This window comes from Choloepus didactylus, chromosome 8, assembly GCF_015220235.1.
Source record: "Choloepus didactylus isolate mChoDid1 chromosome 8, mChoDid1.pri, whole genome shotgun sequence".
Classification (NCBI taxonomy): Eukaryota; Metazoa; Chordata; class Mammalia; order Pilosa; family Megalonychidae; genus Choloepus; species Choloepus didactylus.
In genome coordinates, this window is record NC_051314.1 from 114,540,070 (window position 1) to 114,555,125 (window position 15,056).

The following is a 15,056-nucleotide window of genomic DNA, read 5'->3' on the forward strand; positions in this document are numbered from 1 at the left end:
GTAGCTCTTCCATTAATGGAAAATAAAATTCAAAGCATTCTGCCCTGTTAATAAGAAGTTTATAACTTTTTACAGATGTTCAGCATGAAGAGCCTCACTTTACTGATGTTCATTATTAAATTATAGAATGTGTCAAAAACCTGTAGAAACTCTATTATTACAAGCTTCTAATTTTTGTTTTCACATTATATATATATATATTTTTTTTTTTAATTCAGTTTTATTGACATAAAGTCACATACCATACAATCATCCATGGTATACAATCAACTGTTCACAGAACAATCATATAGTTATGCATTCATCACCACAATCTATTTTTGAACATTGTATAATGGAAGGCATTTTAAGGAACCATGACAAAATGCAGAGGCAGGTGTGACCCATGTACCAAGTTAATAACATACACCTAAAAATGTTTTTAGACAATAGAAGGAAAAATGAGTATACTAATGGCAACACTCTATCCACCCTCCTTCAAGATCATGCTTAATGAGGAATGGCTTGAAATTCCTATTATATAGGCTAGGAAAAAAGAATTTTGAGTACTGAATGCAAAATAAAAGCAGTAGAGGTTTCACAAATCTCAGCAGTCTAGAGGAAGAGAAGATTATTAATGTGTGATCTTGGAAGAAAATTGTTTCTGTAATCGACAGCAAGTACCTATCAACCAACACTTGCTGTTGGTACTTCAATCTCATAGCCTGACACCCACCTGCAGGGTCACTGGGGATGGCTGACTTGTATCCCACACTCCTGGAGCTATGATTTCTATGGGCGGCTCACTCTGTAATGTCATGCTGAATAGCATAGACCCAAAATTGAATTTTCTGCAAGAGACAACACATACATACAGACAGAAGGCACTTTGTGAGGAAGCTATTATTATATGTAAATGTTTTCTTTTGGAATATAAACATAATCAGCTATTTTAAAGGCTGCATTCAATAGCTAGAAGAGAAATACAATATTCTGCAAGCACAGATATTGATAAATGGTTCATTTCTAAGATGCCACATGCATGGCTATACTCATAGATACTTATATTCATTTCTCATATGAGGAAATTGTTTCCACAATTATTACTAGCATTTATTCTTAATTGCCAACAATGGTGATTACAAGATGGGACTAAGAATTTCAAATTTATATTCTTGGAGTTACAATTTCCTTAAAGTCAATAAGGCATTTACTCTACAGAACATTTTATGCTCTGCAGAGTGACTAAATTCCCTGGGCATCTTTGAAGACATGGGTTCTAAATATATAGAAAAAAAGATTTAAATTAGCATAAAATCTGCAGAATCAAAATAGTTCTGGGGACTTCACAGAGAAAATGCTTCCTTATGCAAAAACAAGTCAGATTATTCATATTCTGCATTTTTAAAAAATCACTTGCAAATTACCCCAGTAAATGAGAGTGCACACCAGAAAGACTTTAAACAGTGAAGAATTCATGGATGTTTTTAACAGCTTCGGTAACATCCGAATCCACAGATCCTTATCGGAATTTAAAAAGAAGCAATACCTGGTTATATGTATGAATCAGAATACTGGTAAAATGTTTCAGTGATGATTGAGAACAGTCTTTTATTTTAACGTACCAAATAGAAAATGTAGGACTGAAAGTCAGCATAATTAAATTTAAGCTTGCAAAAAACTTTAATATATCATGTGACTTTTTAAAACTAGCACAGAATTCCAAATTGCATTTAACAGATACTTGGCAACATATGAGCAAAAAAAATCCAACAACTGAAGTTCTCCTTACACTTTTTGCTTTCTGAGGTATGTCTTTTCTTTATTTTCCATAACTAGAGATACTGTTAGGAAGTTTCTGCTCAAGGGTGTTTAATTTTCAAACAATATGGGGCAGATATTTTCAAATAACCCAAGAACAGTCTTGTAGCAGGATGGATTTTGAGTCTTCTTCACTTTTGCTCCATCCCTCTCTTGCCTCACGAAATTTGTTTTTTGTTATAACAATACCAGAAGCCAGTCTTAACAAGGGAGAGGTTAGTTTAATGGGGTAAAGTTTTTTAAATTATTAATTTAATTTTCCCTTTTCCCTTTCAGAGTACATGACCTTCATCCAAAATGGAATGAAGCATCAGCTTGCCTGGAAAGAGATTTGGATTTGTTTTAGGTAGAATTCAAGAGGAAGAAGGAGCATATCTAATACTGAACTTGAGGGACTTATATCACAGTGTTCTCCACAGCATTTAGAGAAAGTAAATCTGTGCACTGCAAAGGGTAACAGGAGTGAGGAAGAAGGAAAATGTGCCATATAGGTAGCAAAAGAAAGCCCACCACTTTCCGGCTGGGATGGTGGGAAGCAGAAGAGAAAGAGGAACCAAAGTGAGTTGGGTAGACATGGGTGTCCCAATTTCCTCTGCTGTTGCAGATGGGAAGATGAAGAGGAGTACTGGATACAAGAGCTTAGCAGATGCTGAAGAGAGAGAGGGCTCCTTTTCTCACTCCCTGTTTAGGATCCTGGAATGAAATCACCTTTTGAGAAGCTCTTGTATCAACATGTGGCATGACCATTAAAGTTGGGGTAACATGACAAACTCTCAAGTGTAGCTTTGTTGGGCATTTCTTAGTTTCCAAGTAGAACAGATTGGATCTAGAAACAGTAAAGATATCTGAGGAGGGTTTCCCAAAAGGAGTCACAAAGTTGAGTAAAAGAGCTCTGTGATGAGGGTCAGATTGAACTGTCCAAACTGGGATGGACAAGGTAGACTTCTCATGGGTGTATGGTGCCTGCAAGACCCCGAGTCACCCACAAAGGGTCAACAAGCCCTGGCCAAGTTGGGCAAGTCCAAATCATGAGCCACACAAGCTACAGACTTCATTTGTGAATTACAGCTGGGCAAGCAGTCACAGGCTTAAAAAAGTGGCATTGCTCTGGATATCAGAAATCACCAGACCCAAAGATCTGTTTTTTCCTGATCCTGTGCGTACTGACACCCTCTGAGAAAGAGAACCTGAGTGTAGGGAGGCTAAGTGACTGAATATTTTTATCCAAAGACTGCACACTTCTACAAGGACTATTTATATGTTTGAATTCACTAATATTTTGTAATAGAAAGTTTTTTCTCATTTGTTACAGAGTGGGAGCTCATAAGGAAGAACTTGATATAGTAATAAAATATTTTTCTTCACATCTAAAATGTAGAATGAGTTATATTTGTGGCCTTAATATATGTGTATATCTTGACCATGCTTCACTCTGAGAATCTGAATGAACTAAGCTGATTCCTAAAGGACAAGGAGATTCGAGAATCCAACTAATGATTTGCCATTTCTCTCCTTGGATGGAGTCTGGATTAACAGTCATCTTGGCCATCATCCTGAGGCATATGGGGCAGAATGAAGTTGGAATACTTGATGCAAGGGCAAGTGGGGAAGATGTCAAGAGAAAAGAGGGGATTAAAAAGAATGAACTTATAGTGTCCAGCAGAGGATGATTTAATATGCAATTAATGTGTAATTTAATATGCAATAATGCAATTCAGGGAAGAAAGTAAATAAATGTTTGGCACCATTCTTTGGATGCTCTTGTGTTTGATATTAGCTAATTTGCTTTCCAATAATGAACTGGATCTGAACATCTTTTAAGATATTGCAAGTGTGATGGAGGAGATGCATTTTCATAGACTTCTGTCAATAGAAAGTATGAGGAAAATGATTAGTGAAATTAATACATGAAAAGAAAGTATCTAAGAGCACTGGTGGTCTCAGAAAGAAGATGAAAACGAAAACTTTTATCACTAGTCTAGAGATGACGACCAGCAGTTTTTATACTACTAGTATGAAAAGGTTTATTTTACTAAGTTGGTGAAAATTTAAAACAAACAAACAAAAACATTATGAAGGCAGGATACACAGGAAACAGTATTATAGAGTAGAAGGAACAATGTACTTTGAATCAGGATATCTGCAACCTATCTTCATTAACTAGCATGCATTAACTTTTTTATAGCTTGGACAAGATCAATGGTTTTCAAAAGATTGATCTTTTTTTTGTGTGGCCCTAAGGTTCTGCTTAGAGTGGGCATAAGAAGGTTGGTGAGGAAATGCCAATTAGATTGGACTCCAGGACTTAAAGGCTACCCCCACCCCCACCCCTCCCACACACACACATGCAACACAGGCCTACAGTGGGACAGGTCACTATTCATCATTTTGAATAAGGGATGTCATAAGAAAACATATCATTTTGAAATATTTTTTCCAGAATCTCTTTAAGGATCTTTGTAATTTAAATATTGTATAAATTCATATGACTAGAAAAACCAAACCAAAATCTGTGTCACCAGTAGAGAAAATAGCTGGTTTAACCTCTGTAGGCCTTGGTTTCCTCAAGAAATAAGAAGTTTAAATAAGATAATGATCATTTTTAGCTTTCAGATTCCATTCATCCATGGTGTGCCTTTCTGAAACCAGAGAATACAAAGACTTCAGAACTGGACAGCAACAGGACCAGAGCATCTGGTGTTATTCAACTCTTCGGGACTCTGCCTCTGGAAGTTTCAAGCCCGAAAGAAGTGAAGCTGAAGTGGGAGTCCCTTGCAGTGAGTGCACTGAGGCTTTCACGGTGCATTCAAGCAGTGGGGCAAGGTGCCTACGGGCAGGAAGGGGGGCAGCAAGAGGCACTAAAACACATGGAAGTCAGAAGACCTGTATTTCAGTTCTTGTTCTATTCCTAAATAACCTGGTGACCCACAGCAAATCCTTTAACCTTCCTTCCTATAAAAGATTGTCTTAGTTTCCAGGCTGCTGTGATATATTCCATGCAATGGGTAGGCTTAAACAATAGGACTTTCTTGTCTCACAGTTTTGGAAGCTAGAAGGGTTTGCTTCCTCCTATGTTGTTAGTGATTCCCATCACACTGCTATGTCCTCTCCTTTCAATTCCAGGTTCCTGCTGACTTCTGGCTTCTGGCTCCTCCCTGTGGATTTCTCTATGTCTGAATTTCTTCTGCTTATAAAGGATTCCAGTAATCCAGATCAGGGCCCAACCTCATTCAGTTGGGCCACACCTTATCTAAAATAACATCTTCAAGAGATCCTATTCACAATGGGGTCACACCCACAGGAATGTGGATCACAACTAAGAACATGAATAAAGTGGGGTATGTAATTCAGTCCACCACAGAGATCTTCATCTTGGACTAGGTGAGCTCTGAGAGTCCATATTGCACTGCAAGAATTTGTTTTAAATAAGGAAGTCTCACCTACCACTTTTTTATTATTTCATTTTGAGGATTTATCTGAAATGATAAGATAGAGTGGGTCAGGCTTGGCTACTTGGGCAACTGTCTAAGGCATCAAATTGTTCTGAGATTAAGATTTGCTTTAAGCCTCTATTGAATTTCTGCAAAAGATTAGAATTTTCCTGGACTTTAACTCACCTGAGGAGCTTTGAAAATACTGATGCCCACACCCCACCAACAGACCAATTTAAATGAGAATCTTTGGGGGAATTGGGTATTAGGTATATTTTAAAATCTCCCTAGAAGATACTATTGTTCAAACAGTGTTGACAATCTCTGAATTGAAGGAACCTACCACAATTTAGAGATGCTAAGTAACTACCACACAATTTGATTTGAATTTAAATACGGAAAGGAGCTCATCATAGAAACTGCTGCTGTGAGAATAAGGCTTTCTTGCTGCAGTATAGAGACACTGTGAATACTGATACAGTGCAAACCTCCACCCCAAAAGAGAGGACTGTAAAACTTCTGTGGACAAAATTCTACCCTTGTATTTGAGACATATTTTTAATAGGATTGAAGGTGAGTTTGTAGGCTTGAAAATGAAGTTTATTTTTATTTGTAGACATCTTGATATAGCCAAAACTAGCTTATCTGAGTTTAATCACTATTAGTTCTTCTCTCACTTCTGCAAACCAGAAGAGACAGAAAACCTTCATTCAGCATATTTTCATGTTTTATGTATGCTGGAAAAAATAATGACATAAGTGCTCATTACAACTCCACATAGGTAGGTATGGGCAACTAGAACTGTAATAAATGACAAATTCAATACCAAATGACTACGGGCAGGGGTCATTCCATGAAAGAAAATGAAATTATGTCGCTTATTTGCTGTGATCCAGAAATATCTGCACCAAATCAACTGGATTGGAATCTGTACAACTTGGAGCAATAAGCACAATGGGGGCCACCACACTTCCTCGATCGACCCATAGGATGGATCTGATGTCTTAATAAGATCTGGATTCCTTTAAATTTTTAGTGTAAGAGAGAGGCGGCAAATGTTCTGATTTCCACGAGGAACAGTCTTTTGGAAATATGTTCACCAATGCTTATTCTAGTGATTTTTGAAGTAAGTTGTGTTTTTTGATGTCTCACTACCCATAATTTTGAGACTTTACCTTAGGACAACATCTTCTAGGGTCAGTCCATCTATGATTGATCACTCGCTTATAAAATTTTATCAATGGTAAGTGATATAAGATAAAACAACAGAGAGGGAGGTGGGGCAAGATGGCGGCATAGAGAGGAGTGGAAACTAAGTAGTCCCCCTGGAACAACTACAAAAAACCAGAAACAACTAGTAAATAATCCAGAATAACTGCGGGGGGACAAACGAGACCATCCACTCATCATACACCAACTTGAATTGGGAGGAATGCCTGAGAACACAGCATAAAATCTGTAAGTAAAACCTGCAGATCCAAGTCGTGAGACCCCCTCCCCCATAGCCAAAGCTGCAAAGCCTCGTGGTGCCAGAGAGAAGCTCTCTCCCAGCAAGCGAATATAGCTCAGCTGAGCTCCAACTGGGGTTCTCAGTAGCGAGTGTGAACTGCTCACTACAGGTACGCATCCCCCAAAAACAGACAGAGGCTTTGGGTGACAACTGACCTCGGAGAGCTGGAGGGTCGCCTTGGACTGGGTCTGAAGGGGACTATCTGTTTCTTTTTTGGCTCAGTGGAGAAAGCCCCAGTCATATTTAGTTTCCAGGGCTGTGACTCTGGGAAGGGTGGAGACAGCACAAGCAGAGAGTGAGACCATTGAAATGCTAATAATCTCCACCTGGGAGGTCTGTCTTCTCTAGGAGGAAAGGGGTGGGGCCCTTTCCATTCAGAACCAGACCCCAGAGCCTGGGAGAACATGGCCATACCTCCTCACACCAGTCAAGAATTATAGGCTAACAGGCATCACCTGCTGGGCAGAAAAGCACAGTGACCTGAGGCATCAAAGTGTGGAGCAATTTTCTAAGACACACCCACAGGGAAACCAGATACTGAATATTTCTTCCCTCTGGGACCTGAGCCTGTTCTGGTCTGGGAAAACCTGATTTGGATAACCAAGGAAACCATGCCTAGACAACAGAAAATTACAACCTACACTAAGAAAAACAAAGTTATGGCCCAGTCAAAGGAACAAATGTACACTTCAACTGAGATACAGGAATTTAAACTAATGCTAAATCAAATTAAAAAGTTTAGAGAAGATATTTCAAAAGAGACAGAGGCTGTAAAGGAAACACTGGGCATATATACGGCAGAAATCAAAAGTTCAAAAAAACAACTAGTAAAATCTATGGAAATGAAAGCCACAACACAAGAGATGAAAGACACAATGGAAACATACAAGAGCAGATCTCAAGAGGCAGAAGAAAACACTCAGGAACTGGAGAACAAAACACCTGAAAGCCTACACGCAAAGGAGCAGATGGAGAAAAGAATGAAAAAATATGAGCAATGTCTCCAGGAACTCAAGGATGAAACAAAGTACAATAATGTACGTATCATTGGTGTCCCAGAAGGAGAAGAGAAGGGAAAGGGGGCAGAAGCAATAATAGAGGAAATAATTAATGAAAATTTCCCATCTCTTATGAAAGACATAAAATTACAGATCCAAGAAGCACAGCATACTCCAAACAGAAGAGATATGAATAGGCCTACGCCAAGACACTTAATAATCAGATTATCAAATGTCAAAGACAAAGAGAGAATCCTGAAAGCAGCAAGAGAAAAGTGATCCATTACATACAAAGGAAGCTTAATAAGACTATGTGCGGATCTCTCAGCAGAAACCATGCAGGCAAGAAGGAAGTGGTGTGATATATTTAAGATACTGAAAGAGAAAAACCACCAACCAAGAATCCTATATCCAGCAAAGCTGTCCTTCAACTATGAGAGAGAGCTCAAAATATTTTCTGACGAACAGACAATGAGAGACTTTGTGAACAAGACACCTGCCCTACAGGAAATAATAAAGGGAGCACTACAGGGTGATAGAAGACAGGAGTACGTGGTTTGGAACACAATTTTGGGAGATGGTAGCTCAACAATGTAAGTACACTGAACAAAGATAACTATGACTATGGATGAGAGAGGAAAGTGGGGAGCATGTGAGACACCACAAGAAAGGAGGAAAGATAAAAACTGGGACTGTGTAACTTGGTGAAATCTAGAGTATTCAACAATTGTGATAAAATGTACAAATATGTTCTTTTACGAGGGAGAACAAGCAAATGTCAACCTTGCAAGGTGTTAAAAATGGGGAGGCATTGGCGGAGGGATGCAATCAGCATAAACTAGAGACTGTAACTAATAGAATCATTGTATCATGTTTCCTTTAATGTAACAAAGGTGACATACCAAGGTAAATGCAGATAAGAGGGGGGATAGGGGAGGCATGTTAGACACTTGACATTGGTGGTATTGTCTGATTCTTTATTCTACTTTGATTTAAGGTTATTTTTCCTTTTGCTGCTTCCTAGCTGTCATTTTTTTTTCCTCGTTCTTTTGCCTCTCTACCTTTTTTGACTCTCCCTCCTGCCTTGTGGAAGAAATGTAGATGCCCTTATATAGATAGTGGTGAAGGTGATGAACACATAAATGTATGACCATGCAGAGAACCATCGATTATTTACTTGGGATGGAATGTATGGTGAGTGAACAAAACCATATTTAAAAAAAAAAATGGGTTGATGACAAAACCTTGAGGGCAATATACTGAGTGAAATAAGCCAGACACGTAAGGACAATTATGGCAGGGTCTCACTGATAAGAATTAATTATAATATGTAAACTCATAGACATGAAATATAAGGCACCAAGATACAGGACGAGGTTTAAGAATGGGGAGTGGTTGCTTAGTATGAGCAGAATGTTCAACTAGGATGAACTTAAATGTTTGGAAATGAACAGGGGTGTTGGTAGCAAGATGTGAGAATAACTAACAGTGCTGAATGGTGTGTGAATGAGGTGGAAAGGGGAAGCTCAGAGTCATATATGTCACCAGAAGGAAAGTTGGAGGTCAAAAGATGGGAATGTATGAAACTGAATCCTATGGTGGGCAATGTCCATGACCAACTGTACAAATACTAGAAATCGCTTCCATGAACCAGAACAAATGTATGACAATACAATTAGAAGTTAATAATAGAGGGGCATATAGGGAAGAACTATACCTATTACAAACTATATACTACAGTTAGTAGTATTTCAACATTTTTTCATAAACAGTAACAAATGTACTATATCAATACTAGGAGTCAACAATTGAGGGGGGTTGGTTAGGGATAGGGGAGGATTAGAGTTTCCTTTTCTTTTTTTCTTTTTTCATCTTTCACTTTATTTCTTGTCTGGAGTAATGAAAAGTTTCTAAAAATTGAACAAAAATTAAGTGTGATGGATGCACAGCTGTATGAGGGTACCCAGGGGCAAGTGATTGTACACTTGGGATCTTTGGATAATTGTGTGGTATCTGAACAATCTCAATAAAAATGAAAAAAAAAATAAAAATAAAAATAAAAATAAAAAAAAACAACACAGAGGCAGTATCTTTACTATCATAACCATCCAGAAAAAAAATTCCTTGGAACATAGTTTGAAAGCCAAAAATATTCATAATTTCTTATATATTTAACATTTATTGATTGCCTGTTATCTGTAAAGTATGTATTAGATGATGGAATGGAACAAAATGGATTGAAATTTCTCTTCAGTGAGTAGCTAGAAATACTCTACAAACCTGCCAGATCTTACAAATGTTGCAGTCTGAAACTTTTAAGAAACTCTTTCACGGGAAGGAGTGACACCTGTACAGCTGTTCCTAGTGAGAACGGAATGAAAGTTTTTAGCCACAAATAAGATGTTTGAAATGTCTTCTAACAGCAGTAGGTATTCCTTTTAGGGCTAAATTGTTTTTATAGACTTCTGAAATTTTATTTCATTCTAAATCTCCTATAGGGATTGATTTTTTTTCCAATTCAGTTTAGCAGACAAAACCTTACTGATTGCCTATTTACATGAAGTACTATGTTAGATGTTCGATGATACATATTACAATGATAAATACATTCCCTGTCCTCAAGGAACATACATTTGGAAATGGACTAACACATGTAAACAAATAGTAGAGCAAAGCACATACACACACACATAACAGATAAGAATTAATCCAGCAAAGATGATTTTAAAGATTTATCATGATTGCTTGGATGATTATTTACATTAAGTTTTAGAACTAAAAACTGATGAAAAATATTCTTAACATTTTAATGTTACCCAATAGTTTAAAAACAGTACGGGTAGAAATATACTTTATATCATTCATAAAATAATAATATAGGTTCTATTTTTGAAGGTCATGAACTTTATGATTTGATTCTAAGGCAAATCTTGCCATAAGAAAAAATACTGAGCTGATTTATTTAAAAATCTTTCCCTTTAGTAACATAGAGACTCATGAATTAACTATATCAAATATTCTAAGTATTAATAGTTCCATATCCTTACAGTTAAAATAAGAGTTAATTTTGCAATGGTCATTAGTTCTGATAGAATATCTGAACTCATTGTCAGTTTCCTTTTCAGAAAAATATCTTAAAGTTACCAAATATTTCTTCTTGGTAATAAAAGTTTAAACCTGTACAATTATTATTCAGTCAGAATTCTGACTTACAGTGCTTCTAAATGACAGTATTGATCCAAGTCATTTTGAATTGCTAATTCTAGAGAAATTGGCTGGCCAGGGAAGAAAAGCATTTGAGATTGGTCATACCAGTGCCTTTTATTTGTAAAATGACTCAGCTGACAAGTTGAGCATGAGGCTAGTTTCTAAGGCCATTTCTACATTTTGCTTTTCAGTCCGGGTTTCAATACTCATGATTTATATTGAGTTACCTCAATTCTAGAATTAAATATATATTTTTTTGATATGCTCATTATGCCATATGCTGCACAATATTTAGTTCCAAGGAGGTTTTTTTCTGAGATGGAGATTTCATTAATCACAAGTGATATACTTACTCTTTTGGAAACAATGGGAGAGAAGTCCAGGCCAATAAATCTGCATTGTTAGTTGCACAGAGAATCCCAAACAGTTTTATAGTGAGCATGGATTCCCTTGGAAGTGACTTTATTTCAAGAGGAAAATTGATCCTGAAAATAAAAGAAAGAAGTAGAATTATCTGCCCAATTACAGATATTTTAATAAATATTGTCTTGTAATATAATGGTATGTGACAAAATTATTTAACAATTTGCATTCAGTATACTCTTAAATTTATTGTCGACTCTTGTAAAAATGGAAATATAAGAGAATTACATAGAGTAGTTGATTGCATACTCAATCAATGGGAATTACTCCTTATAATTTTGACAAGTTTACTTTTTAAAATCATAATAACTTGAGCATTTACTTTTTGTAAGCAGAGAGGAAAGAATTACTAACATTTTCTAAGGGAGTTGGGGAATGCAAGAAGTAACTTGAGTTGGGTCTTAAAGGATGAGTTAGATATAATCAGGTGGAGAGCTGGAAAAGAATATTCCAGGAAAAGAAAAATGCATGTACAAGAGCATACCTGAGAAATGGTGAGTGGCTCATTGTGGCTACAGAGCAAGGGATGGTGTCAGGTTTGTAGGTAGAGTTGTGAATGCAGTTATAAAGAAAGATGGTAGTCAAAATCTTTTAGTTTAAGAAGTCTGCATAACAGGCAAAGGAATTAGAACTATTTCATAAAGGCAAAAGGGAATATTTAAAAGAGAGAGTCAAAAATATAGAAATTTGTTTGATTTTAAATTTGGACTTTTCTGGGTGATGGTAAGGTCCCAGGGATGCTAGAGATGATAGCTGAAATGCAATATGGCAAGGACAAGGAGGTATGAAATCAAATTCTGGATTTATTGTAGATATGGGCAAAGAAGTGGCTGAGGATAAATACAGGATTGTTAATGGTGAGAAAAATCTCGAATCCAGGTTGAAGCTATCAAGATAAGTAAGAGTTTCTAAAAGGTTATGGATGATACCATAAGACTGGGAGGGAATATACTTGGATGACATGAGTGTCTAAGAAGAAAAGGCTTTTGACAGGAAGATGACAGTGGTGGCCTGAGGCCCCATTGGTGTTCAGAGAGAAGGGAACTTACTTTCATCTCTAGAGTCATTTCAGTTATGAGGAAATGATCAGGTCAGTTACAGGAGACTGGAGAGAAGTACAATGCAGGAAAGACCAATTCATGAGAGAAGTAGATTGAAGAAACATTTTTGAAGTGGCTGATAAAAGGAAACAACATTTACTAGAAAAGGGTAATACCAGAGAGAAATTTGAAATTTGGGACAGAGGTTTGTGGATGGAGGACAGGTCATAAAAACTTGATCCCCAAGTGATGGGAAGATGAAAGAGGAAAATGACTGGGGCAGCTGGTATTAGATGATGCCTGATAGTGTTAACTACAAGGAGTATAAACAGAATTCACTGGACTTAACTCTCAGTTGAACTTGGATGTCAGACTGTTAAACAATAAGAGGACTAATGAGGACTGAAGCCTGTTGTTCAGTTGGAAGGTGCTGACCAAGGTTGGCCCAACTGAGACTTCAGGTAAAATACTGGTCTTCTCCCACTGGAGTTTGCTGTTCATTCTGGATGCTAGAGAGCAGTCCTTATTCGTGGTTTCAAAAAAAAACACTGGGAACTTTTTTTCCCAGTGCATGTGAAGCATCCAGTTTCAAGGGGTAAGGGGGAGTTAATTCAGCTCAATGACCATAACTGATTTCAAGGAAGGAGCATGCCCCTTCTCAACATGGTGGTTCCTGAGATGAAGAGATCAAAGCTAGGAGGGATCAGATTTCTAAGAAGAGGACATAAGAGCCAGTTTAGATGTAAAATGGATAACTGATAGTTGACTGACAGTACATTAGTAGAACAGGACAATGAAGAATTGTTTCTAAATTGTCACACAGTGGATGCCATTAACTGTCTAGAAATGTGAAAGAAAGAGGTAATGGAGGCAGCAATGTGTGTAGTTTGGAGTGTGATGTAATTGAGTTAATAAATGTGAGATGTCACTTTATAAGCTGTGTGTGAAGACAACAAGAATTTTAGATATGGATATATCTGCATTCAAAAATTGGCTGTTACTAATAAGATATTTTAACTTGAGCAATTAATTGTACCTTTTAAGCCTCATTTTTCTTTACCCATAAAATGGACCTAATATTAACACAATTTCTGGCAAATAATAGAGAACATAACAGTATTACATTCATCCATTCAATGTGACAATCATGTAGTAGTTTATATTAGTCATTGTACTTTGAAGACCCAGATTTATAAACCTATTCCTTTGTAGACCAAGTATAATTCAAATTAGGAGTATGGGAGAGAAAGGAAGAAAAGACTTGAGTGGGGAAAACATATTTTTCAAAAACATAAAATTTAGATTATTTTAAATATTGTTATATGTTCAGGTATCTAAACTTAAAGTCTTTTCTTTCTTTTCCTTCTACATTCTTTCATACTCATAATATTCCAGACAAGGCAGACATATTTCTTGGCTTAAAGGAAGCTCTGAAACTCAAGATAAAATGTTTATTATCTTGAGGAATGCATAATAATTTCTGGAGTGTTCTTTCTTTCACCTATAATTGACTTTCTATTCAGTTTTCATATTTCTGCGCTAGGATGTAAGATGCAATTTCAATTTATTCTTCAAATAATCTAAAATATTCTTTTACCCATTGGGTCTCGCTTCTCCATGTGAAACTTCACTTGTTAGTGAGCTTTTCATTTTAAGAATGACAAAAATTAGGTAAGAATGAGTAGATAGTTACTGTCAATTTCCATTCTATCATTTTTATTAATAAAAATAAATTTTCTAGAACAAGAATACAGGCTTTCTAAAGAGTTATTTATTTGATTCTTTGGATAAGTATGGATTCTAAAGCTAACATAATTACACATTCACTGGAATATCTTTTTTTTTCAACTTCTACATGACAACTTAAAAATCAAAGGAATGCAATTTTGGACAAAAAAAAGGATAAAGGGAAAAAATAAAAGAATTTTAAGATACAATTCCATAAATGGAAGAAAGAATTTTAAGATACATTTCCATAAATGGAATCAGATTGCTTCTTTTTATCCAAACAATGGGCACAAACCTCACTTTTTAACCACAGGTTTGCTTTAAATAGCTCTGGTGCAGAGTCTTCAGGCACAGGGCAGGGAGTAGGGCTAACACCAGAGATGATGATACAGAGGCAGGCAGGGGCCAGACCACAGAGGGCTTCATGTGCTAGACTAAAGGATTTGTACTTTAACTTATAAGAATCCGGGAGCCATTACAATTTTACAAGCAGAACTGGTTCTATGCAAGGAAAGGGGATTTTTGTCATTGAAGGTCAAGTCCTTAGTCAAAGGAATTAAGAACCTTTACCAAAGAAGGGGAGATGAAGACTGTCTTAGCCCCAGGGGAAGAAATAATTGTTTTGATATGAGAGGCACCATGAGGTTCGTGAGCATTGAAGGCCACATGCCATGTCTCAAGACACAGTCTCCACACTGACTGTGGTAATACTGAGAGGGAGATATTGCAATCTAATGCACGGTTCTTGGGTAGCTAACATTTGGGGGCACATATTAATTGATGGGAAAGCACAAGGCTGGGAGTTGAATTATCTTCCAAGAAAGCTAGACCTTCTGAGAGACTTGGTAGAAAATGAGCTGGGGAGTTTACTGGGGGCAGGAAGAATACAGGCTGTCAGTGGAGCAGTAGAGACCCCAGA

At 36.9% G+C, this 15,056-nt stretch overlaps 1 protein-coding gene across 1 annotated transcript in view; it reads right to left on the minus strand.

Annotated features, from left to right (window-relative positions):
- The window catches only part of PIK3C2G (phosphatidylinositol-4-phosphate 3-kinase catalytic subunit type 2 gamma), a 425,918-nt gene that overhangs the window by 269,217 nt on the left and 141,645 nt on the right, over positions 1–15,056 (minus strand). Inside the window, exons 13-14 of the mRNA XM_037846573.1 lie at positions 11,300–11,431; positions 716–830 (exon numbers count right to left, since the gene is read on the minus strand). Of these exons, the coding sequence (XP_037702501.1) occupies positions 716–830; positions 11,300–11,431 (247 nt within the window). The remainder of the gene's footprint in view (positions 1–715; positions 831–11,299; positions 11,432–15,056) is intronic.